At 40.7% G+C, this 25,322-nt stretch overlaps 1 protein-coding gene across 1 annotated transcript in view; it reads left to right on the forward strand.

Annotated features, from left to right (window-relative positions):
* Positions 1–22,291, forward strand: part of gpsm1b (G protein signaling modulator 1b) — a 96,308-nt gene extending 74,017 nt beyond the window's left edge. The window contains exons 12-14 of the mRNA XM_084693671.1: positions 5,707–5,875; positions 6,135–6,340; positions 21,499–22,291. Coding sequence (XP_084549797.1) covers positions 5,707–5,875; positions 6,135–6,340; positions 21,499–21,699 — 576 coding nt within the window. The 3' untranslated portion in view covers positions 21,700–22,291. The remainder of the gene's footprint in view (positions 1–5,706; positions 5,876–6,134; positions 6,341–21,498) is intronic.
* The last annotated feature ends 3,031 nt before the right edge of the window (positions 22,292–25,322 follow it).

The raw sequence follows: 25,322 nt of genomic DNA on the forward strand, positions 1-25,322 counted from the left end.
ATGAACGAATCGTTCGTTTCCTCTAGCTACAGAGCCTATGCAGGTCACGTGAAAAATGATCCAAAGACTCGTAGAAAGACCGAGTCGGGAAATGAACAAATCGTTCGTTTCCTCTAGCTACAGAGCCTATGCAAGTCACGTGAAAAATGATCCAAAGACTCGTAGAAAGACCGAGTTGGGAAATGAACGAATCGTTCGTTTCCTCTAGCTACAGAGCCTATGCAGATCACGTGAAAAATGATCCAAAGACTCGTAGAAAGACAGAGTCGGGAAATGAACGAATCACTCGTTGAGAGGACTCGTTACTTCCGTGTCCTTATAAGGATTCGTTCAAAATGAACGAATCGTTCACGAACGACCCCATCACTAAATACCTCCTACATCCACCGGTGCCGTTGCCTCAAGCCGAGGGGTGGAGGTCTGGCTTTACAGCGTGCATTGACCATAAACTACATCTCTCACAATGCATTTCGATGTTACGGCAAAGTGACGACATCCTGCCTCGAGAAAGCAGTGTATACACATCAGTGTTTTTAATGCAAAGTTTAACTAGGTGAAGGCGAGCATGGTTTGACAGCACTCCAATGCAGCCGGTTCTGCAAGCGTATTTTCAGCCTAGGTCCTTGGGCATTCAACCAAAGATCAAGATTAAGTTAAGTTTCATATTCGACATTCGTCTCACATTCGGCAGATGCTACTTTGCAGCGTCGAGTTAGGGACCGGGTGAAAACAAAACCATACAATTTAGAAAATGTATGTGTTTCATTACATTTCTATGGATATAAAACCTCAAACTGTCACCAGAATATTTTAATAATGTCTGGCCTACTTCCACACCCTTTACTTTTTCAATGTGTTTTTTTAAGTGATATAAAATTGCTAATCTCTGAAAATAGCATGAAATCCTTGCTAATCTTAATAATCTTTTCAAAATTGTACTGAAAAATCTCAAATATAGACCAGATTATTCTAATAATGGCTTGCCTACTTCCACATCCTTTACTTACCAGTATCCTTACCAGGTGCCCAAACCACCTCAACTGGCTCCTTTTGACGTAAATGAGCAGGAGCTCTACTCCTAGCTCCTCAAGGATGACCTCACCCTATCTCTAAGGGAGACACCAGTCACCCTCCTGAGGAAACCCATTTCAGCCACTTGTACTCTCAACATAGTTCTTTTGGTTATGACCCAATTTTCATGACCATAGGTGAGGGTAGGAACTAAACTTGACCGGTAGATTGAGAGGTTTGCCTTCCGGATCAATGGTGCGATAGTGGGAATGCATGCCCCTGCTGTCTTGATTCTCCGGCCAACCTCCCGCTCCATGCTCTCCTCACTCGCGAACAAGACCCTGAGGTACTTGAACTCCTTCACTTGGAGTAAGAACTCATTCCCTACACGGAGTAAGCACTCCATCGGTTTCCTGAGAACCATGGCCTCAGATTTAGAGGTGCTGATCCTCATCCGAGCCGCTTCACACTCAACTGCGAAATGATCCAGTGAGTGCTGAAGGTCACGGACCGATGATGACAGGAAGACCACATAATCCGCAAAAAGTAGCGACGGAATCGACGGAATCCCCAGCCCACCGAACCGCAACCCTTCCCCACCCCGAATACTGCTCAATATCCTGTTCATTAATATCACAAACAGGATTGGTGATAAGGCACAACCCTTGCGGAGACCAACCCCCACATGGAACAAACAACTTTGTGCCGAGGACCCAGACACAACTCTCGCTTTGGATGTACAGGGATTGGATCGCCCAAGAAGAGCATGAATCCCCGGGCTTTGCCACTGTGGAATTGTTTGACTACCTCAGTGACTACCTCAGAGGCTGCATTTCTCCACCGCGGCTTCAGCAATGGAGGCTTTGAACATTGCCCAGTCTGGTTCAATTCCCCCAACCTCCGCAGGGATACCTGAGAAACTCCGCTGGAGGAGTGAGTTGAAAATCTTGCGAAAAGGGGCCTCCTCCAAATGGTCCCATCTCACCCGTACTACTCACTTGGGTTTACCAGGTCTGTCAGAGTCTTCCCCACCCCCTTATCCAACTCACCACAACATGGTGATCAGTTGTCAACTCCAAAACATACAACCTCAGATCCGACGACATGATTACAAAATCAATCATCGACCTTTGGTCTAGGGTGCTCTGGTACCACATACACGTATGAGCATCCTTATGTTCGACCACAGTGTTTGTTGTAGATAATGCATGACTAGCACAGATATACAACAAACACCCATTCGGGTTCAGATCAGGGAGGCCTTTCCTCCCAATCATGCCTCTCCGGGTGTCCCTGTCATTTTCCACATACTCATTGAAGTCTCCCAGCAGCACTATGGAGTTCCCCACTGGGGCCCTAAAGAGGCAAAATACTCTGATCTTATGTTCGGTCCATATGCACAGACAATGGTCCGAATGTTCCCCCCCACAACCCATAGGCGTACAAGAGGGTCGCCCCCTGTTGTCCATCGGGGTCACCTCCCACCTCCAACTCCGACAAATGCATCAGGTTACTGAGCATTCGTGTATACAGGTTCTCTTCCCTGGAACATACTTAATTTTCTAAACTGTCTTGGCATTTAGGGCTACGTCAAAAACTCTTTAATTTGCTTAACTATTGTACTCAAACACACTTGACTGGTGGGGACCTCACCCATACTGTTATTGTAACTTATTTGTCGCATTGCATTCTCTAGTTATACATTCTTCTCTCTGTTGTCCATCTAACCTCCCCTGTGGTGTGGGGAGGTTGAGCTGTCAACATCGGCCTCGTTGCTGGTGTGACAATGTTGGACTTAGTCCCCAAGAGGACTTTGGTCTCCTAAGACGGACCACACAGAGTTCCTGGTCCCTTCCTGTCCATCTCCCTGGCTTTCCTCTGATGCATTTGGTGGAAAGAATATTGGAGCAAATACACGTTGGTTATGCTGTCACAATCAAACCACAGACTAGCTCCTGGTTAAGCTGCAGCTGTGTGACCATTGGTCATAATAAAATAAAATAAAGATTTAAAAGTAAAGGGTGTGCAAGTATACCAGACATTATTAGAGTAATCTAGTATATATTTGACAATTTTTTTGTAGATTTTTGAAAAAGTTTGAAAGATTATCTAACATGCTATTTTCAGAGATAAGCGATTTTCTATCATTTTTCTAAAAACTGAATTGAAAAAATATAGCTGCAAGCAGCAAAGAGGTGTCCAAGCCGGTTAAGCAGGTAAAATGAACAAAAAACATTTTAGACATCCTTACAACAGGGTTCTGAGTAAATGCAGCTGTGAATCCATCAAAGATTTGCTGACATATGACCCAGCTTCCTGATTGCCGGAGATTTTGATTGGCTGTACCAATCAAACCGTTTCGAAAATGTAAAATAATTTAGATTGTTTGTGTGAGGATTAAGGATGACATAAGATTAAAAAAATTCTGATTCCTTATCAATTTGATTCCTTATTGATTCTCTTATCGATTCTTAGTGGGCAGGGGGGGGGGGAGGGCACAAACGGGTTTAATGTTGGAATACTGCTTCAGCATTCCATGTATTGTACTTTGAATCTTTATTCAACTTCTTCTATTTCTTCCGTGACACCCTTCAGCACCTTTAAATCAACTATCAAAAAATTCAGCAGTTTCAGGCTATGACTGCCATGACTTTTCAGCTTTATACCTCTTATGTTGGAATTAATATAAATTAATATTCATAATATTTTTTACATGGTTTTCCAATGGAGTTCTTTTTCCTCTTAAACTTCAACTTTCAAATCCTTCTTCTTCCTCAATATTTTAGCTACAGCCACCATTTAAACTTTAAAATGTTGACAAAACTCTAAACTATTTTTTTTATTCAGCTTTTTGATATCTATTCAACTTTGTTCAATATCACTGATTATGTTTCATGAATTTTTCAAATAATTTCTGAGATTTACATGGGTGTGTATATGGAGAGCCTAGAGTGCTGACTGAAAGGCTTAGAGCTTTGAAATCTGTTTCAAAAAGTATTTCTACTAATTTACCAGCATTGCAACCATTTACACTCTTCATGCTTCATTTTTGGATCAATAAATAGCTAATTATGTGTTAGTTGTAGACAGTTGTCTGTGGAATCCAACAGACTTACACATTTTTTCAGAGCCCCACGAAAGCGAGACAAAGTGCAACTTTTGCCCCATAGAGACCAATGCAAATCTGATGTCAAATTCGTCAGAGAAAGCAGAAGGAACACGTTTTTGAAACTGCCGGTAGAGTAGTATTTCTGTTTCTATAATTTCAGCCACTAAAACGAATATTCTACTTCTACTACTACAGTTTAACAGTTCGGCTTTCAGCTTCTCCCGCATTGTATTTCAGCTCATAGCATTGATAGATGATGCAGTTCAGCTTCCACACTGCTTCTTGGGTGTGACTCACACATTTTGTAAGTTTATTTAAGCTTGCGCGTATTTTCTCATTTCTGTATTTTCAGCATTTAAAAAAAAATTAATTTCAGCTTTCAGAATTCCAACTCACTTTCTGTTGGAAATGCACTTTCTAGTTTACATGAATTTTCTTTTATATCATTTTCTAAAATGCTGCACACCATATACAGTACGTATACATACACATTAAAACATTTCCATTGCTCTTCTTCTACACTACTATTAGCTACGCTAGCTTAGCTATAGAATCTTTCATTTTCAGCCAAGATCAAATCATATAATATGACAGTGTCAAACATCGGCCATTCTGTTAACAATTAAAATGCAAAGTTTAATGATAGAATAAAAATCGATGTGCTCAGTTTAATAATGGGTTAACACGTCAACGCAAACGTTTGCTGATAACACACGCCCTCCGATAATTAACGTGTAGTGATCAATAATGGGAGACGAATGCCGGAGCTAAAATGTTTGCTTCAAACGACGGGACAGAAGATAACTTGATCGACTATACACAATAAAGCCAAATTGCTTCACACAGTGACAAGTGGTTGTGATCACATCATTCTTTTAAAAACATTGACAAAATAAAGGGTGTGGAATTAGGTCAGACATTAAGGCATTAGTAAAATTGGGTAAACATAACGATGGTTTGTTATGAACCTTTGAGTCATGTGACCCGAAGGCACCACAAGGCTTAGAGTACAATCTCCGTTGGCATTTTCAAATTCATCCTTCAGAAAAACAAGATAGTCCAAGAATTAAAAGGCGGAGACTGCAATTGCAGCAGAATAGGCCTATGTTCACAAAAGCTTACATCAGTAAGCTTTTTACAGCAGTAACTTACATCGTAAGTTACAACTGGCCCTTTGAGGGCAACCATAATACTGATGTAGCCCTCGGTGAAAATGAGTTTGACACCCCTGCCTGAGATCATTGTGAGAATAGTGTAGGAAACTCATTTTTACAGATGTTAAATATAACAAATTTAGCATGCAATGTTAAGTCCCCTTTACTTCCCTTCAGTGCACTAACTCACAAAGCAGGCTGCAAACAAGCTGAACAAAGAACAATATAAAAGGATGTAGCTCTCTTCACGACAATTATATATTTACTATGAATTTGCGTTAATTATGCATCCTAAAAACAGCACATATTTAAACAGCACTTACAAAGGATACGGTATCAGACACAAGTAGGTCAGTATGTAAGTATCTGATGATAGGAGCCCACAGGGGGGTTTGCTTTTCTGACCTAACAGTCCTTTTCCTTCTCTTTCAGAAACTAGGTTGTGACCCTTCTGATGAGGACTGCTTCTTTGATCTCCTCAGCAAGTTTCAGAGCAGCCGCATGGATGACCAGCGCTGCAACTTAGATGAGACACAGAATGGGGAGAACGGCAAAAATGGAGGCGGTGCAGCAGACATCCTATCCTTCAATGAAATGCTAGGTACAGGGAGATAGCATAATAACTGTCTTCAATAGTTGTGCAAAGCTCCTGTCAGTTGAAATTAATGTTTTTCTTTAATTATGGACTTTAAACATTCAACTTAAAACATTAGTAACTGAACTTATAAGATTTGTGGATGGTATTGTCTTATTTACTAAAACTAAATTATATTTTACCTTCCGGTTTATGTACTAGTCCCTTAAACTTTTGAATATAAAAATGTATATTCTTTAAATCGTCAACTCTTTCTGTTGCCCAGATACTGCAATCCTCACTTCCCCACAGACTGAGGAGCTGTTTGACTTGATTGCCAGTTCTCAGAGTCGTCGCCTGGATGACCAGCGGGTCAACGTTAGCAACTTGCCAGGTCTCAGAATTACCCACAACAACATGAGCCATCTGTGTGGTGAGGCAGATCCCCAGGAGCCCAGCGATGACTTCTTCAACATGCTCATCAAGTGCCAGGTACTAGGATGACATGGAGATGACATGGTCAAACTATTATACCAATAGAACAGGGTTAGGGTTAGGGTTGAAATGCCAGATCTACCAAATGGGCAATCTGGGCATAAGCCCGGTGGCCCCGAGCACCAAAGGGCCCTCGGTGAAAGGAGAAAATAATAAGACCACACATGGAATGTTCCAAGTTCTGTGAACGTGAACTAGACAGTGTCTGTATGTCCTTACTCCATGCCTCCTCCCCCCTATAAGTTAGTGTTAGGGGTCAAATGACCCCATAGTCTTCAGACAGGGTTGTTGTTATTGACATGTAATGGTCTGTAGATGGCAATTTGTGGACAAAACAAACTCACGGTCGGAAAATGAACGTGCCTTTGTCAATCTGTCATTTATTTCCGTGTTATTAGTCAGTGATTATTTAATTAGAGCATTTGTCTAGCCCTTCAATCATTCAGCAAAATGTATTTTATTGGATAAAGGTCAAACACGTTGTGGCTTAGGCTGCAGTTGTTCTATAGTACCTTAACATTTTATAGTCGGCTGACAAGATTGCATTGTTGTCCCCAGTCAAAAGTATAAACACACAGGGACATCATAAACATTCAATGGTCTAGACTCTAGAGTTAAGACAAGAAAGTGTGGCCAGTACATGTGTAGTACATGTACTCCTAAATGAAAAAAGATTGGAGCCCACAAAGAAATGCTGGAGCGCAGTGAAAAAATGTACACAGAACAATACATAACACGTGGAATATGGAAAGATGCCAACCAATTGGAAGCATAGAAGGTCCAAACGTCTTTAATGTATGTGTTTAGAGGGCAATTTTATCCTATGTCATCCTAAAATGACCAAATAAGTCGTCTTAACGCGAACGCTAAATTACAGATTTTGGCATATTGCTTTGTGGAACAGCACATAACATACCACCAAAATCACACATTGACCCCTACTTTAGAATTTTGTTTGGCATTAATTTGAGCACTACATACAGTTTTTTTCTTTGTGTAACATAAGATGGCCGACGGTCAGCAGCGTCGGTGTGCTGTGGGAATGTTTGCCCGCATTAAACCTATGATTTATCACACTACGGATGGAGAAATAATAGTTGAATTTTCTACTGATAAAGTCGAGAACACTTGATCAAGAAAATATCATAAAAATAGTTAAGTCTAGTTTCAGTTCTCAAAGGATTGAAGCCTTGAAAGCTGTAATGGCAGAGCTGTTTCCTGATAGCAAACGATGGTCCTCTCACAGAGGAGAGAAGAAAGATTAAATCTACGTCAAAATGTGTTTTGGAGGTGTGCTGGAGGTATCAGGTTCCCTAAATGAGCGACTAGTAGTGATGGAAAACCCCAATGTAACTGGTCCCCCACCAGGCAACGGTTCCTTTCATTTTCGGCCTGCGGAGGACACACTGGGCAACGAGAATGCTGCACCGGGACCAAACTTGCGCTTGGCTATGGCGGAGACTGTGGTAAAGACAGGTGAATCCCCGGGCTTGTCCCCTGCTCAGTGGAGTGAAAGAGCACCAGAGAAGACTGAGCACCCTAGCTGGAGTACTATGGTGAGGGACGGCCGCAAACGGAAGGCAGTGTCGGAGAACTCAGCTCACCGGTTTACTGCAAAGTCTTGTGCTGTGAAACCCCAAGCCAGACATGCAAGGAAAAAGTGTGTTCGCCACAAAATTTAAGATGGACCTTAATTCTGATACTCTGTCTCTTCCTACAAGGGAATATGAACCGCGAGGTGAAGTGCAAGAAAATCAAAACGCCACACAGCAGATTCAGTTCCTTCTGTGTTACAGCTGAATGGAACAATTGGAAGGAGTTGTACGACCCCCAGTTCTGGTCAGATGGGTCAGTTGTCAGACAATACTTTGAGTATCGCCGCCCAAGAGGAGCAACAGGTGAGGAAATTCACCTGAGAGATCTGCATTACTTGCCCTGCATCGAGTCTGCCAGGCCCTGGTGCTGGCGTGTCAGGCTCCGTGGGCAAGTCAATGGAGAAGCCCAAGGAAACTCGCAGTCCAAATGGGACAAGGCAAGGCGGCTGGTTGTGGATACACTGTTTGAGAATTGGGATGTTTTGTGTATTCAGGAGACCCGGATGGCTAAATAGGATTTGGACAAATTAAACTCTCTCCATCCTAACTTTCATGGTGTGGGTGAATTCACCATGGACTTCAGCACAAGAATCGTCCGAGGTAGGATTGCTGGAGGAGTAGCGATTCTATGGAATGTAAAATACGACTCCATGGTTAAGATTTTACGTTTAAATGTGGATTGGGCCATTGGGCTAGAGTTTAATTGTAATGGAAATATTTTTTTTATTCTCAATATTTATACTCCATATGAATTTAATGATCATATTGATGAATTTGTGAGCAGGCTTGCATTTGTTCAATCCTTCATCGAGGATCCCTTACGGAAGGAAAATATATTGCAGTATATTGGAAAATATAATGTGATACATTAGGCAATATATGTCCATATATGGGATTTAATATTTATATTGTACGGAAATACATGGGATAATATCATGATGATAAATGTATTACTAATATATTATAAACTATAATATATATTCATGTAATATATCGCAATATATTGCAGAATACAGCAATGATTGCCGTTTTCCATATATTGCAACATATTCAACATGAATATATAATATGTGTTTATATATCCCAAAATGTATGCAATTTCATATCTATAAATACCACCATAATGTATTACGATTTATATGGTAAAATGTTTAGGTAATATATGTAAAGATATAGTGTCACATTTATGTTTAATATATGGTATAATTCAAATGTAATGTAAAAAAAATATAGCTGCAAGCAGCAATGGCGAATTCCTCCTTCAAAATGGCAAAATAATGTAAAATTGACATAATAGATAGTTACACCGGGATAACCCAGAAAACTAGAAACTGTTTTGTAAAAAAAAAAAAAAAAGCATATGTCTGGAGTTGAATTTCGAACTCTTCGTTTACTAGCACAACCTCTCATCCAATTGAGCCATTCCAAGATCTGTACTTTTTTAGTGTTCAGTTAATGAATAATAAAATAAGATGTTTCTCCTATGGCAATCATAGTCACATTTGGTCCAAGCTCAAACAGCTCTAATTCAGTCGTATTTTCACATATTAAGGTGAACCTTTGCAGGCTACTTTAGGGGGAAGTCACCTTAAAGCCTATTCCTGACGGGGAATCCTAATTATATGAAAGACATACATGAAATAAATGTACAGATATGTGTTCAATATATTGTGGAATATATTTAAATATAGGTCAAATTATATGGAAAAATATTTGAAATATATACTGACAATGATCGCTTCCAGCAAACTTCTTTTGAATTAGCCATTTCCCCTTAAATAAATGTAAATCTTAACGGTATTTACGTTTTTGGGGGCACATTTTCAGTTAGCAGGTGGTACTGTTTGAATCGGGAATCCTTTCTAAATACTGCCATTGACAACCTTATTAGAATACCTTCTAGATGGCTGAGCGGTTAGGGAATCAGGATATTAATCAGAAGGTTGCCCTACTTCACCCTACTTGCCTCGGGATATGTCCTTGTACCTTCTGTAACTTACTGTAAGTCACTCTGGATAAGATTGTCTGCTAAATGTATATATCACCATATATGTCTGTACATTGTATGGGCATGTTGTCATATATGTACACATGCATTGTAAAATATATCTTTCAATATAATTGTATGTATATTTAGAATATATTCTACCATATGATGAAGCATACATGTGACACTATATCTTTACATATATTACCCATACATTTTCCCATATAAAGCAGCATACATTATGGTGGTTATTTATGAATACTGTTTTTACAAAACAGTTTCTAGTTTTCTGGGTAATCCGGGTGTAACTATCTATTATGTCTATTTTACAATATTTTGCCATTTTGAAGGAGGAATTCTCCATTGCTGCTTGCAGCTATATTTTTTTTACATATAATTCAAATATATTCTACCATATATTATATATACATGTGACACTATATTTACATATATTACATATACATTTTCCCATATAAATCGGAATACATTATGGTGGTATTTATAGATATAAAATTGCATATATTTTGGGATATATAAACACATATATTATATTCATGTTGCAATATGTTGCAATATGTTGAATATGTTGCAATATATGGAAAACGGCAATCATTGCTGTATTCTGCAATATATTGCAATATATTACATGAATATATATTATAGTTTATAATATATTAGTAATCTATAATAATAATAATATATCATCAATACATTATCCCATGTATTTCCGTACAATATAATTATTAAATCCCATATATGGACATATATTGCCTAATATATCACATCATATTTTCCAATATACTGCAATATATTTTCCTTCCGTAAGGGGCAAGCTGGTTAAGCATGAGGACAACAGCGATGTAAAGATAGAGTGGGATAAATTATCTAATGATGTTGTCCGCAAATATTGCTTCAGGTCTGATGAACTTTTGAATAAAGTATATCTGCCTATGAATACCATGTGCTGTACTAATGTTGACTGTGATGACTTCTTACATAGTGCAAGTTTGTGTGATATGTACAACAATATAGTTAGAGCTCTTCTTGAGGCTAGCAGGTGTCTATTTACTCATCCCAGTAAGGCCAAGATCATCAAGCCAGGGTGGAATACATTTGTAGCTAGCCATCAAACCGAGGCCAATGCAGCCCATAGGGCTTGGGTAATAGCTGGTTGGCCCAGGCAGGGACCGGACCTTAATCCAAAAAAAAGAAAAAGAATGCTAAGTATAAATACGCTCTGTGCTATATAAACAGACAAGAGCAGGTGCTGAGTGCTCATTCTATTGCTGATAATAAGAATGACATCACTAGTTTCTGGAAAGAGGTAAAAACCCTTAATAGGGCTAAAGCAGCACTTCCATGCAGCATAGAGGGGGTAACTGATGTAGTGGCAATAGCTGACCTATGGAGGCAGCATTATGCAGAACTGTTCAATTGTATTAAATATGAGCCTTATCATGTTTGCAAAATAGATGAGGAAAGTATTTGTTTTCATCTCAATTATGTTCTCAGTGTCATTGGGCAACTTGCAGGAAAGAAAGCTAGTGGCCTGGACAACATCACAGCAGAGCACCTAAAGTTAGCTGGCCCCAGGTTGGCAGTGCTATTGTCTGTCTGCTTTACTAGGATGGTGACTCATGGTATTTTGCCAGACTCCATTCTGTAAGTAGTTCTTGTCCCAGTTATCAGGTTATTAAAGACAAGGCTGGAAAAATTGTAAGTATTGATAACTATAAACTAGTGCTGTCAAACGATTAAAATATTTAATCGCGATTAATCGCATTAATGTCATAGTTAACTCGCGATTAATCACAATTAATCGCACATTTTTATCTATTCTAAATGTCCCTGATTTCTTTTTGTCCCAATCTTTTTTCAAATTTTAATGCTCTTATCAACATAGAAAAGTGGTTCGGATTGCTTTGTGCAAATATTTTTTTTATTGAAAACAACATTGCAATCGCCTGGCTTTGACGAGGGGGCAGAGAATTCGCATCAGCTGTGTGCTTGGCCATCAAGTGGTATTTCAGACTGGACGTGCTGCGATGATAGTTCAGTTTACAACGACAAAACACAGATCACTGGTCTTGTCAATAGAACCATTTGGCAACTTTTTAAAAGCAAACTTTCCATTCAGAATCTTATTGGCATCCATTTCGGCATCTCGCGCTCGTCATCCACTCAAAACGTAACGTTAGCCTACTACCAGAGAATGTCTAATATCCGTAAACGGGCTCTGCTACTACTCTTTAGCCAGCTCGCAAGCCAAACGAGTGTTTGGCGTGCCTGTTGTTTTGTTTCCGGTCTAGCTAGATCCGGTGTGGTGTTGTAGTTTTTCTAACGTCGGTAGTTGTTTCAACAGCATGTGAAAAAAACTACAAAGTTTGCTAGGCCAAAAAGAGCGTTAATCGCGCGATAAAATAATTGACGCCGTTAATTTGGGTTTGCGTTAACGCCGTTAATAACGCGTTAAACTGACAGCACTACTATAAACCCATAGCACTTGCTGGTATTCTCTCTAAAGTGCTAGAAAGATTAATCCTTGACAGACTGAGTGAATACATAACCACCACTGACAATCAGTTTGACTTTAAGCCCAAGCATAGTACCAACCTATGTATTTATCCTCTTAAAGAGGTAGTTGACACATATAGAAGGCAGGGCTCTACTATGCTTGTAGGGTTTATTGATGCATCCAAAGCATTTGACCGCGTCCACCACTTTAAGCTGTTTAATAAGCTCAAGATTAGAGGTGTGCCCAGTATCTTAGTACGCATCCTAGCTTACTGGTACGCAAACCAGAGCATGAGAGTAAGATGGAGGAGCATCTTATCTACCCCTTTTAAAGTTGGTAACGGGGTCCGGCAAGGCAGTATATACTCCCCAGTCCTGTTTAAGATCTATATGGACGACCTTTCCAGGCAGCTGGGGGGATGCAGAACAGGTTGTGTGATAGGTGGTCCCTGGTCAACCACTTTATGTATGTGCTGATGACCTAGCTTTACTATCCCGTAGCAGCAGAGGGTTTCAACAGCTGCTTAACATCTGCTCTAATTATGGGGTTGATTTAGATGTTCAATATAATGCCAAGAAGAGTGTGGTAATGGTCTGTAGAACTAAGGATGACAAGGATAATAAGTTCCCTGCCTTTCAACTTTCTGGGCAAACTCTGGGGGTGTCCAATAGTACCAAATACTTGCACATTATTACAGACACATTGGAGGATGATGCCGACATGTTCAGACAGAGGAGGTTGCTCTATGTCCAAGCTAACATGCTGGTTAGAAAATTCCACCACTGTTCACTTGACGTTAACATTAATTTGTTTAGAGCCTACTGCACCCCTCTCTATACAGCTCCACAGGGTGAATTACAAGAAAGAGAGCTTATGTAAATTGAAAGTGGCCTATAATGACTGTCTTAGGATACTTACTAATTTGTCAGTTTGTTACATGTCTGGTTCGTTTACTATGCAATTCAGTGGGGAATGATCCTCATCATGGCTCCAACCTAGACAACTTTGTAATGGTTAGTTAGCAAGCTAGCTCTGATTAGACAGAACAGTTTACACTTAACTACAATTTGGCATTTAACGTAAACTATTATAATATCAACAGATAGCCTGCTCTGTTTCATAAGATGTGAATTACATTTCAAAAACATAAAAGTTTGCGTTGTGAACTAAAATACAAATATTACAGTGACTGCGAGGGTGCGTAGACTGCGTGCGCCGAAAATGACAACTTAAATTAATTTAACCTAACAGATTCAGATTCAACCTAACAAATTCAGAGCTAGCTTCTGCAGCTGAGGATCAGACCGCCCATGACCCCTCCTGCGGGATGGTGAGCCCACTGGAAGAGGGTCCCACGTTGTCTCTTCGGGCTGTGCCCGACCGGGCCCCATGGGAAAAGGCCCGGCCACCAGGCGCTCGCCATCGAGTCCCACCCGAGGCCTGGCTCCAGGGGGGGGGCCCGGTGACCCGCTTCCGGGCAGGGGCAACTGAGAACCATTGTTATTTTTCTTCATGGTAGGTTTTTGAGACACTCTTTGTCTGGTCCTTCGCCTGGAACCTGTTTGCCTTGGGTGACCTTACCAGGGGCATAAAGCTAAATTCAACTACGATTAATTTGAATATTGTGGAATGCAGTTTTTATGAAACAGCCAAAGTTTCTCTCTGAGCAGCTTGTTTTTGTAGGAAATAGACACCTATATTCCACCAGGCAGGCACTAGGTGGTGACATAAAACTTCCACTTCGCAGGACAAATTTTCTATTTGGAATCGACTCTGTCTCATCACGCAGAATTCAGAACAAATATACATTTAAGAGGACAGTAACCCAGGAATTGCTACAAATTACCTCTTGAAAGCTGAAATTCTCATGTTCTTTCACTTGGTAATATTTTGAATGTAATTGCAATGTTTGAATTCTTTTGATTGTAATTTGTGTTGTTATTGCTTTGTGTAATTTTATGTGGTGAATATTTTATAGAGGATCCCAGGAAGATTATCTGCCATTAAATGGGCCACTAATGGGGATCCTAATAAAAATTAAATGAAATAAAGCCACCGACAACATATCTTCCAGGATCACAAGGACACACAAACATCTCCACTGCGGTAAGGTGGTGATTCAGGGAGGGGCACGTGGAACGTCAGTTCCCTGGCGGGAAATGAGCCTGAGCTGGTGCACGAGGTAAAGAGATTCTGGTTAGATATAGTCGGCCTCGCCTCGACGCACAGCATAGGCTCCGGATCCAGTCTCATGGAGGACCCTCCCGTAGGCCTACGCACATTTTGAAAACAGTTGGAATTTTCGACGTAGATGACCGTACTGTAGTCAGACTGCAGAAATTGAATGTGGGAAGAACATTACTCGTAATATTTATATATTTTGTTTTCCTCACACACGTTTTTTTCATTCAATTTCATGATTGTCATGAAGATTACATCCAGCAGTGTTATTTGCGCTTGTACTGAGTGATTCTTGTTCCATAAACACCTTGTACAATCCAACTCAAATGTTTAAAAAAAATTCAGCGCTTCCTCACCATCAGATTGTCCACTACGGGAGTTCAGGAGGGGGAGATTCCCCAACTGCATGGAATACAGGATAACATCACATATCCTACCTTTAGATAACTGCAGAACACAGTGTATAACTAAATATATGTATTTAATACAGTGCAAATATCCTCATATGTCAAAAACTGGAAATACAGTCGTTAAGCTCCCGCAATCGCTACACTCTACGTCCTCGTTATCAGTCCAGACTTTAATAGATTACTGTTCATAACAAAACGCTTTTGTTTTCAAATTGTATCTCGACTCGCAGTATCACTGGCACAGTTGACGCCACTCGCACAGTTTTTTTTAAATTGGTGATCTACTGGCCACCACATTTTCTGAGTTTTCGGGCTCCACCAATAGGCTAACAGTGTCTGAGAAGTTGTCATGCGCTATGATTCACCGTAAAGAACAATCGTATGCCAGAGTCATGATGAGATACTAGATTAGCATTCATGAGGTGCTTTGCATTGACTATATATGGTAAAAAATTGGCGTGTTCAGGGCGGGGTACAATGCTGATTCACATACGCACACTTGTGGGTAATCTGTGATTTATAAAGGGAAAATTGCGTACAGGTGTGCGTACGCATGGTTTTATAAATCAGAATTTTTGTGTGCGTATGCCATTTTAGGATTTTGGGCGTACGTACACTTTTAGTAAGAATCCTACGCACAGTTTTATAAATGAGACCCCTGGACTCTCTTCCACTCTGGAGTTGCCCTTGGTGAGAGGCGTCGAGCTGGGGTGGGAATACTTGTTTCCCTTTGGTTCGACGCCTGTACATTGGGGTTCACCCCGGTGGACGAGAGGGTAGCCTCCCTCCACCTTCGGGTGGGGGGGACAGGTCCTCACTGTTGTTTGTGCTTACGCACCAAACGGCAGCTCAGAGTACCCACCCTTTTTGAAGTCTCTGGGGGGGGGTGCTGGAAAGCGCTCCTTCCGGGGATTCCCTCGTCCTCCTGGGGGACTTCAATGCTCATGTGGGCAATGACAGTGAGACCTGGAGGGGCGTGATTGGGCGGAACAGCCCCCCCCGACCTGAACCCGAGCGGTGTTTTGTTGTTGGACTTCTGTGCTAAACACGGCTTGTCCATAACGAACACCATGTTCAAGCAAAAGGGTGTCCATATGTGCACCTGGCACCAGGACACCCGAGGTCTCAGTTCGATGATCGACTTTGTAGTTGTGTCGTCGGACTTGGGGCCGCATGTCTTGGACACTAGGGTGAGGAGAGGGGTGGAGCTGTCAACTGATCACCACCTGGTGGTGAGTTGGCTTCGATGGTGGGGCAGGATGCCGGTTAGGCCTGGCAGGTCCAAACGTAATGGGAGGGTCTGCTGGGAATGGCTGGCAGAACCCTCTGTCAGAAGGAGCTTCAACTTCCACCTCCGGGAGAGCTTCAATCATGTCTCAGCTGACCGGAGCTGCGGCCGCAAGGCGGTTGGTGTACGTTGCGGCGGTAACCCTCAAACCCGGTGGTGGACTCCGGAGGTGAGGGAAGCCGTCAAGCTGAAGAAAGAGGCCTATCGGACTTTATTGGCTGGTAGGACTCCAGAGGCAGCTGATGTGTACCGGCAGGCCAAGCGGAACGCGGCTTTGGCGGTCGCGGAGGAAAAAACCCGGGCATGGGAGGAGTTCGGCGAGGCCATGTGAGGGAAGAATGGAGCGCGTCATCCGGGAGGGGCTCAGAGTAGAACCGCTGCTCCTCCGCGTCGAGAGGAGCCAGCTGAGGTGGCTCGGGCATCTGACCAGGATGCCTCCTGGACGCCTCCCTGGTGAGGTGTTCTGGGCACGTCCCACTGGGAAGATACTCTTTTCCAGCGTTGTTCACCCCTCTGTCTATGATAAGTCTCTAACTGTTTAAGACTTTGTGATCAATGTTTATGTTCTTCAGAGCACTTATCTGCCCAAGTACCAAGTACAAAATCTTTAATGTGTGCCAAAATGATGTCCCCTGACAAGCCATGCTGATCAATTTAATCTAGTAAGGCTGGCATGCCATCTCTGACACCAGTTGTCTTCCATCATCTCTCAAATCCAGGTGTCTCTATCTGCCTTCGATCTTGCGCAGCTGCTTTGGTCTGAAGATAACCACGCCCCTCTCGCTTGCATGTAGGATTGGAAATAAATACAGCACAGAAATAAATGTGGTGTTAGGAAATATATGTGGCATTAGGAAATAAAAGTCAAAATAAATAAATGTGGCATTAGGAAATAAAAGTCCCATTAAATAAATAAATTGTCTTAACAAAAACGTCATTTTGAAATGAGTAAATGTATTAATTAATATATTTAGGTAAATGGATTCAGATATATATATTTATAGGATGCTATATTTATATATTTATTGCCATCTTTTTTTTTTTTTCAGGGTATATTTCATAGCCATATTTATTTATGTATTTACCTATTTATTTATTAGATTTTGAAAAATACGGCATTCCATATGAGGAGAGCTGGTACTTCTGCTCGTCCTTTTTGTTGTTAAGTGACTGAAGACTAGAAGGCAGAGGTGGGTGGGTCGCTCGTCATCTAACGCACAAGCACTCCTTCACTTTTGTTTTTCATATTAATTTATTAAAGAAAGAAAAGAATCCTGATCACCAAACCCAGTTGGCTAGGGGCCATCAAACATTTTTGTGCCCAGGGGTCTGATAATTCGGGCAGGAGCAATGTTACGAATTTTGACTCCTCCATCTGTTGTCTGTCTTAGCAATACAGAAAATACAATACTATTTTACAGCACTGCATAGTACAAAGTACAAAATACAAATGTTAACATAAACAAAGCACCCTTAGACAGAACTGCACATGCAACTCTATGTGCTGAAACAGGCCTACAATTATGACAACCGGCTCAGCCATTGTGTATGTATGACTTATGTAATAAAATAAATGTCTAAATGTTTTTAGGGGTGATACTATTTAACAGGGAACCAATATAATAAATGTAGATTTACATGGCATAAACAGTTGATAATGTAGGAAACAGCTGACAATTGTATTGCTACATAATCATTTGCATGTCTGTACCAGAGCATTGGCAATTTGGTCAAAATAATCGGAATTTTGATCAAAGGAAGTAGGCACCAAAGCCACTGAGAAAATTACTAGCTGCATCAGGGGGACTGCACTATATTTCTAATAATGCCAGGAATCTTTGTGTGTCTGTCTGTGTATTTTTTATAATGGGATTATATGGAAGTTTCCCACGATTATCTCGAAAACCGGGCACTCTGCAAAGTTATTTGCAGTCAACCGTACACAACCGTACGGTTGAAAAGACAGTTTTGCTGCAATGACGCAGTAGGTGTCCGTTATCACCCGATATCGGACACCCCTGCAGCCAATCAGAATCGATAATTCACCCAGACCATGGTATAAGCGTGGTTAACACACGGGGGCGTCTTAATACTTCCCCCCCCCCTTCCTTCCAAACATGTCAAGCGTAGCTTTAAATCAACCGTACACAACCAGTCAACCGTACACAATGTTCTCGCCTTTAAATCTTGCTAGCATTAACGTTAGCTTTCGGGCTAATATCTCAGCCAAGGGAAAGCCAGTGCTGGTTCCATGAGCTGAGCGGACTATAAAATATCAGAGTTGGTTAACGTTAAAAAACGTTACATTTCTTTTGTAAAACGCCTGAAAACATAAATTAATGTTTGTAAAAAAAAATCGTTGGTAAGTGACCATGGTATAAGCAGGATAATGCACTTCGAGGTGTCCAATATTAGCTGATAATGGACTCCGCTTCGCGTCGGACGGTTCACGCGTCCGCATCGTCCATTATCAGCTGTTATTGGACAACTCGTCGGGCATTATCCCTTACGTAATTAACGCCGACTTTGCATGCAAAGACGGCGTCCATTGCGCCAACTTCCATACAAAGTCGGCGTCTTTTTCGCCTCAAATTGAACCGTGACCATGTTCAAAGCACGCGTCTACATAAACACGTGCTTTTTGAGACGTGTCTAGCAAACCACATGAAATTAACGCCTGGTTTGGCTCAATCAGCGTCTGGTTCTCCAAAGTCTGCTTGCTTGAATCTCCGATGGGAAATTACACAACATGTAACATTATTACGTAAGTAAAGTAGGTCTTAGGATGCTCGTGCGAGCTACAATCAAATACAATGTTGGTTAACTAGTTAGCTATTAGTATGAAGTTGGTGGTCACAATTGCAATACTGTCTGGCTTGGAGCTTTGTGAACTTCCCTTGCACTACGATTGCGTTGGCTCAGTATTGTGCGCAATTTGGTTTCACTGCCAACATCCTTAATGAAAGAGGCAAATGCGCAAACTTAGTTGGTGGCAGCGTTAAACAAGCACTGGTTAGCTACACACCTCATGCCGGCCTTATACAAATGTGTGGAATGTTGGCAGTGAAACCAAATTGCGCGCAATACTGAGGCAACGCAATCTAATTAAATCCAATTAACTAATTAGAATCAAATCCTAAGGGTTTTCTTTATGGATGAAATGCTTGGCTTGCTAACAGAATGACAATATAAAGTCAATACTTTCAGTATAGATCAGTTAATTTTGTTACATATATTAATGTGTTTACTGATGTCAGAAACTCTTAACACAAAATCAGCTACGACATTATAATCATCTAACCCAGTCTCATACTTCTGTGTATCTATGACACGGCTTTACATTTATATTCTGCGTGCCATATATATGCCAAATCCCTGTTTTACGTGCAGTTTATATGCAAATTCCTCCCATTCATTTTTATTAACAGAAAATACATCACTATCACGCAGAACGTCATCAACTCTTTATCAATTATACGTCATCATCCGGACTCTGATTTTACGGAGATTCACAATCTCGAAGCTTCCAAATGTATACATTTGTATATTTTTTGTGGGGAAATTTTCACCTCAAACACTATAATAATAATAATAACAAACATTAATTATTATTTGACACCAACACCAAGTAGCATTCTTGTAAATAAAAATAGGAAAAAAGATATAACACACACAGGCAACATATAGGCTGTATACAGGCCCGGTTCTTGCCAGCTCTGGAAGAGTGGGCTGGCAGATATCTTGAGCGGGCAATTATGGTGATAAATGATCCTTTTTATTTATTTTTATTCTGATTTAACTCTGTATAACTCGAGACAACTATCATCTCAATATTTACCACACACGTTAATATCGATTAGTGACCTTCGTAAAATCTGTCACGATGATGACGTAAAAGGATAAGCATTGACAAAGTTCTGCATGTAATATATATATTTTCTGTTGATAGAAATGATTGGGAAGATTTGGCGTAGTATAAACCGCATGCAAAATAGGGATTTGGCGTATATATGGCACGCGTAATAGGTGAAAATTGAGACGCTAGTTCAGGTCTACACTTCTATTTCGCGTGCCATATATACGCCAAATCCCTGTTTTGCCTGCAGTTTATATGCAAATTCCTCCCACCCTGAACCCTGTGTAAGCTGAAAGCTAATGATAGCTAACATGGATAGCTATCATTAGCTCCTGGAGACATCAGTCATCGTAGCTAGGGGCTTGACTTAGAGCCAGGTCTGTCCAAACTTGTTGATGATGTTACTGATGCTTTTTTGTTACAGTCAAAGTAACATGAATCCCACCATCTTCTCACCTTCTTTTAACTCAGACAGTGAAAGAGTTGCAGAACGAACAGGGTGACATCACAGATGTAGCTTGGTGGCCGATACTTTCCATTACAAGTTAGAAACTCTTTTACTACTGGATGGCCTCAATGGCATCACTTCAGAACATGTTTCTCTAAAAACCAGTTCCAGTGATGAAGCAATAAACCAAAAGATAGTGTGGTAATTGTCTTTGACACAACACCCCCCAAGCCATGTCAAGATTCCATGGAAAGGGGAAGTTCACATGTGAAGCCCTTTTCTTTGGTATCAATGAGTCTTTAACTACTGGATGGCCTCAATTTCTGAAGTTCTGCCATCTTAGCTTTTAGCCCTATATTTCAGGGATAAATGATTACTTTTATGATGTGCATGAGTGATTAGAATAGATTATGTGGAGAAATACTTCAGCAATGACTGATAATTTCAATTGTGATCTGAGAAATGTAGGTACTAAAGCCACTGATAAGAACGGTTATCACCAGCTGCAGCACTGCACTATCTATAATTTCAGGAATCTGTGTGTGTGTGTGTATGTCGCCGACTTCATCACGGACACTGTGCACTATCTATCTATAGTTACAGGAATATGTAAGTGTATGTTATGATCACATAAACAGATTAATTTTCTTCACTGTTCTTGGACCCTGGACATCCAGCTTTATCTTCAGCTTTTCCACAACTAATACAATTACGCTTTACTTATTAGACAACAACTTGTCCTTTAGTCCACTTGTAACATTCTAGTACATTTTTATACAAATAATGCAATAGACAGAAATGAGTATCTCAATGAAGAGACCTTTCTCTCAATCTCACTCTATATTTCTCCTCTATTTCCTTGTCCTGTCCTCCAGTCCTCCAGGATAAATGACCAACGGTGCTCCCCTCCAGATGCAGGCCCTAGGGCCCCCACAGTGCCTGACGAGGACTTCTTCAGCCTCATCCAGAGGGTGCAGGCCAAGCGCATGGACGAGCAACGTGTCCAGCTCCCCTCAGATGAACAAGATGGGCCCTGCTCCCATGAGGCCCAACCGTCCTCCAGTGACAACAACTAGGGGTCAAAGAACACATCCATTGGGAACTCTATTTTAAAAAGAAATGTACACAATTCTATCTAGAAAATTGTTGACTATTCAAGGAGGGGTGTGACGAGAAGTGAATTAGGTTGAATGTGCAATAGGTGATGCTATTCCAGTTGTCAATACATGTTTTAGCTTACATTTAGATGTGTGTAAATCCAATTGGAAGTTTGACTTGAGGGAAACATTTTGACAGGGATGAGACATGTAAAAACACATAAGACACATATTTACCCTGTCAACTGCCTTAATCAATTTGTCTCAGGCTTACATTATATTCCCAAGTGTCAGACATTCTGTGGTCTTGAGTTGCATGATAAGTATTTTAATATTTGTAAATGAGTGTTTGAAGGTTTGTGTAAATGAATGATTATTGTTGAAATCGTTGTATTGTATGTTATAACAGTGTTAGGTACAGTATGGTTATTGGTGACAAACTGGAACTCAATGTTAAACCATCTGTTTCCATTACTTTAATGAATCTAGGAACTGCAGTGGATCATCTTTTTTTCTCAAACACTAGGCTAGATTTTACATTTAAAACAATAAAGCTATTAATTAGAATGTATCCAGACAAATACAGTGATTATTGGTAAAGTACATTATGCACAATATGTACCATACATATTAAACTGCAATTTGGTCTTAATCTGAGAATTTCAAACAACCTAAAATAACTACACATACACTACAAATACTTTTTGATAGTGAAGCTTATCAAACTCAAATATGAGTGCATCATCACATCAGCTAGGCCATGTTACTGTAGTGCCAACCACATACAACATCAGCCAAGAAAATACTGTATTCAGCCATCGTATATGATATTGCCATTTCAATGTTTACGGTTGTTTCTGAATTGTATGTGGCCTGCTACAATATTTGAGTAAGACTGTCAGCTTTGAAGTTTAATTTCTACTAGAAAATGCTACATTTTCCACTAGCGCACTGCCTCTATGATCACAGCTGTGTATTACAGCTGTCCTATGTATACCCGTCTAATTTTTGGATGTGAAAAATGTTATTCATTACTTCATTAAGTACAATGTGCTAATAAGTAATGTGCTCAAAGTAAAAGGATTTAAGCACTTTTTGTTAAACCAGTTACAAGCTGTATTTAAGTTGTGACGCCACGAGAGGCTACACAGCCCTCAGCGGGACAGCTCAAAGTAGTGCGAGGACACTGAGGTCGAACAAAATCAAAGAGTTTATTAAAGATCTTCAGAATTAACAAAAAAACGTCCAAACTCACAAAGATTTTCATAAAATGCACACGCCTCTTCTTGGCGCAGGAATCCTCCTCCTCTCCAAACCCCACACACCATCTAACTGTGGCTCTCCATCTTAAAACAAAACCCTCAGGTCATCAGGGTCTGATCAATCCCAGGTGCACGGGAATGCCCCGCTTTGAGGGAGGAATGGAGCTCCCGACTCCCCCAGCAGAGGAAGCCACAGCTGCTCAGGGCTGCAGCCACTTCCGGGGAATGTAGCCTCTTGTGACGTCACAAAGTGTACAGTAATTACTTTGCATAGTTTTACTGATTATTTTGTCAAATCTAGAGTGTCTGTTTTTTAGTGCTTGTTGTGTATTTATGTGGTTATTAGACAGTCGCCTGTAACATAACCAGAGGACCAAAGAAAGGTATTGTTGAACATACACAAAAGTTGTTAAAAGAGCGATTGTAACTTTAAGACAGTTTGTCTAATTGATAATACGTCATGCTTTTAGCTTATGGGTTCCTTTAGTACTTTATCTTGATACAGTGCTCAGCGTAAATGAGTACACCCCCTTTGAAAAGCAACATTTTAAATAATATCTCAATGAACACAAAAACAATTGTCTCCATGATTATTAATGACAGCACCAAGTCCTCGGCGCATGGAATGAACAAGCTGGCGACATTTTGCAACATCCATCTTTTTCCATTCTTCAAGAATTACCTCTTGAAGAGATTAGAGATCATGCAGCCCCACATAAGGATACTGCCACCACCATGTTTCACTGTAGGCACCATGCATTTTTCTTTGTATTCCTCACCTTTGCAATGCCATACAGTTTTGAAGCCATCAGTTACAAAAACATGTATCTTTGTCTCATCACTCCAGAGTATAGAGTCCCAGTAGTCTTCATCTTTGTCAGTATGGGCCCTGGCAGACTCAAGGCGGGCTTTTTTGTGCCTGGCCTTGAGGAAAGGCTTCTTTTGTGGACGGCACCCATGCATGCCATTCCTCTATACGCCGTATTGTGTCACTGGAAATAGTCACCCCAGTTTAGCTCTCTACTTCTTTAGATAACTGCAGTGAACATGTATGCCGATTTTCTTCAACCCTTCTCATCAGAAGATGGTCCTGTCGAGGTGTTAACTTCCATGGATGACCTGGACGTCTCTGTGAGTTAGTTGAAGTTCTACCTTTTTACAATTGTCGTACCACTTTTGCTACAGTATTCTGACTGATAAGAAAAGCTTTGCTGATTTTCTTGTAGCCATCACCTTTCTGGTGTACGACGTGCTAGTAAGACAGACAGCGATATCAGCGAGTCCTCAGCATCAGTCCCGTAGCTAAAAGTCTAGGAAAGTTGAGGCTACTTTTTGCTAGGTACCTACGAACATGTCTTAATCTGCTAGACAAGTGGGCTCCCCTTCGTTTTTTTTGGTGAGCAGTCTCATAAGCCCTACTTAACCAGCATCATAGAGCCGAGCAGTTATTAAGAACTAGCGTTGTTAGGTATAGCTGTATCCCTGTGTTTGAGTTGTTGCTCAGCAAGTATCGTGCCGTGGTGTAGGAGGACTGATAGAGAAGCACAACATACATTAGAGCAATTTTAGACTTGCATGTACAATAAGTAATGTAACATTAAATAATGTATTTAAACTCAAACTTGTGTGGTGCGTCGTTGTAACACTGCTGTAGCATCAAGAATCATTGCATGGTTTACGATTATATTACAGTAAGTAACGATTATATTACAGTCTCTAATACAAGACTGGTTCCATACATAAGTGAAGTGAATACCATTTTGCTACCTGCATATACCTACAGCTGACAAAAATACAGCCCAGGGTGATGTTAGCGCAGGAAACATGGTTGAAATGCAAAACTAGGACTTCCTGTGATGTCATGGACGAGCTTACAACACTGTAGCTTGGCTCCACTGGACGTTATAAAAAATAAAAGTGACAACTATAACAATTTGACGCTGAAACATAAAAATTCACTCAAAACATGAGTTCCTCCGCTGGGCAAAGGAGACAGGAGAAACTTGACCCCTCATGAGGGAAAGATGATAATAAGCTGAATCTACCGAGCCCAACTTGCAAAAACACAGCGGTCAGTGGTCAAAAAACATCAAGACGGTCACAACCACACTTAACTGGCCCTTGTGGAACAATCTATTTTGGAAATTGTAATGTGTGTTAAAAACTCTTATTAATGGAATGCCGAATGTCCACACTGAGCGTTATGTTAACGTTGCTTTACTCCACTCCTGTAAGTATCATGTGATGACGTATCAACATATTCTTAATGTGATCTTTCCATGACAGACAGAAAAGACCAGCAGGTAGAACATGAAGAAAGAATGGGAAGAATGGAGGAGA

The sequence above is a fragment of the Hypomesus nipponensis genome, chromosome 27, assembly GCF_054491055.1.
Source record: "Hypomesus nipponensis isolate SF chromosome 27, ASM5449105v1, whole genome shotgun sequence".
Classification (NCBI taxonomy): Eukaryota; Metazoa; Chordata; class Actinopteri; order Osmeriformes; family Osmeridae; genus Hypomesus; species Hypomesus nipponensis.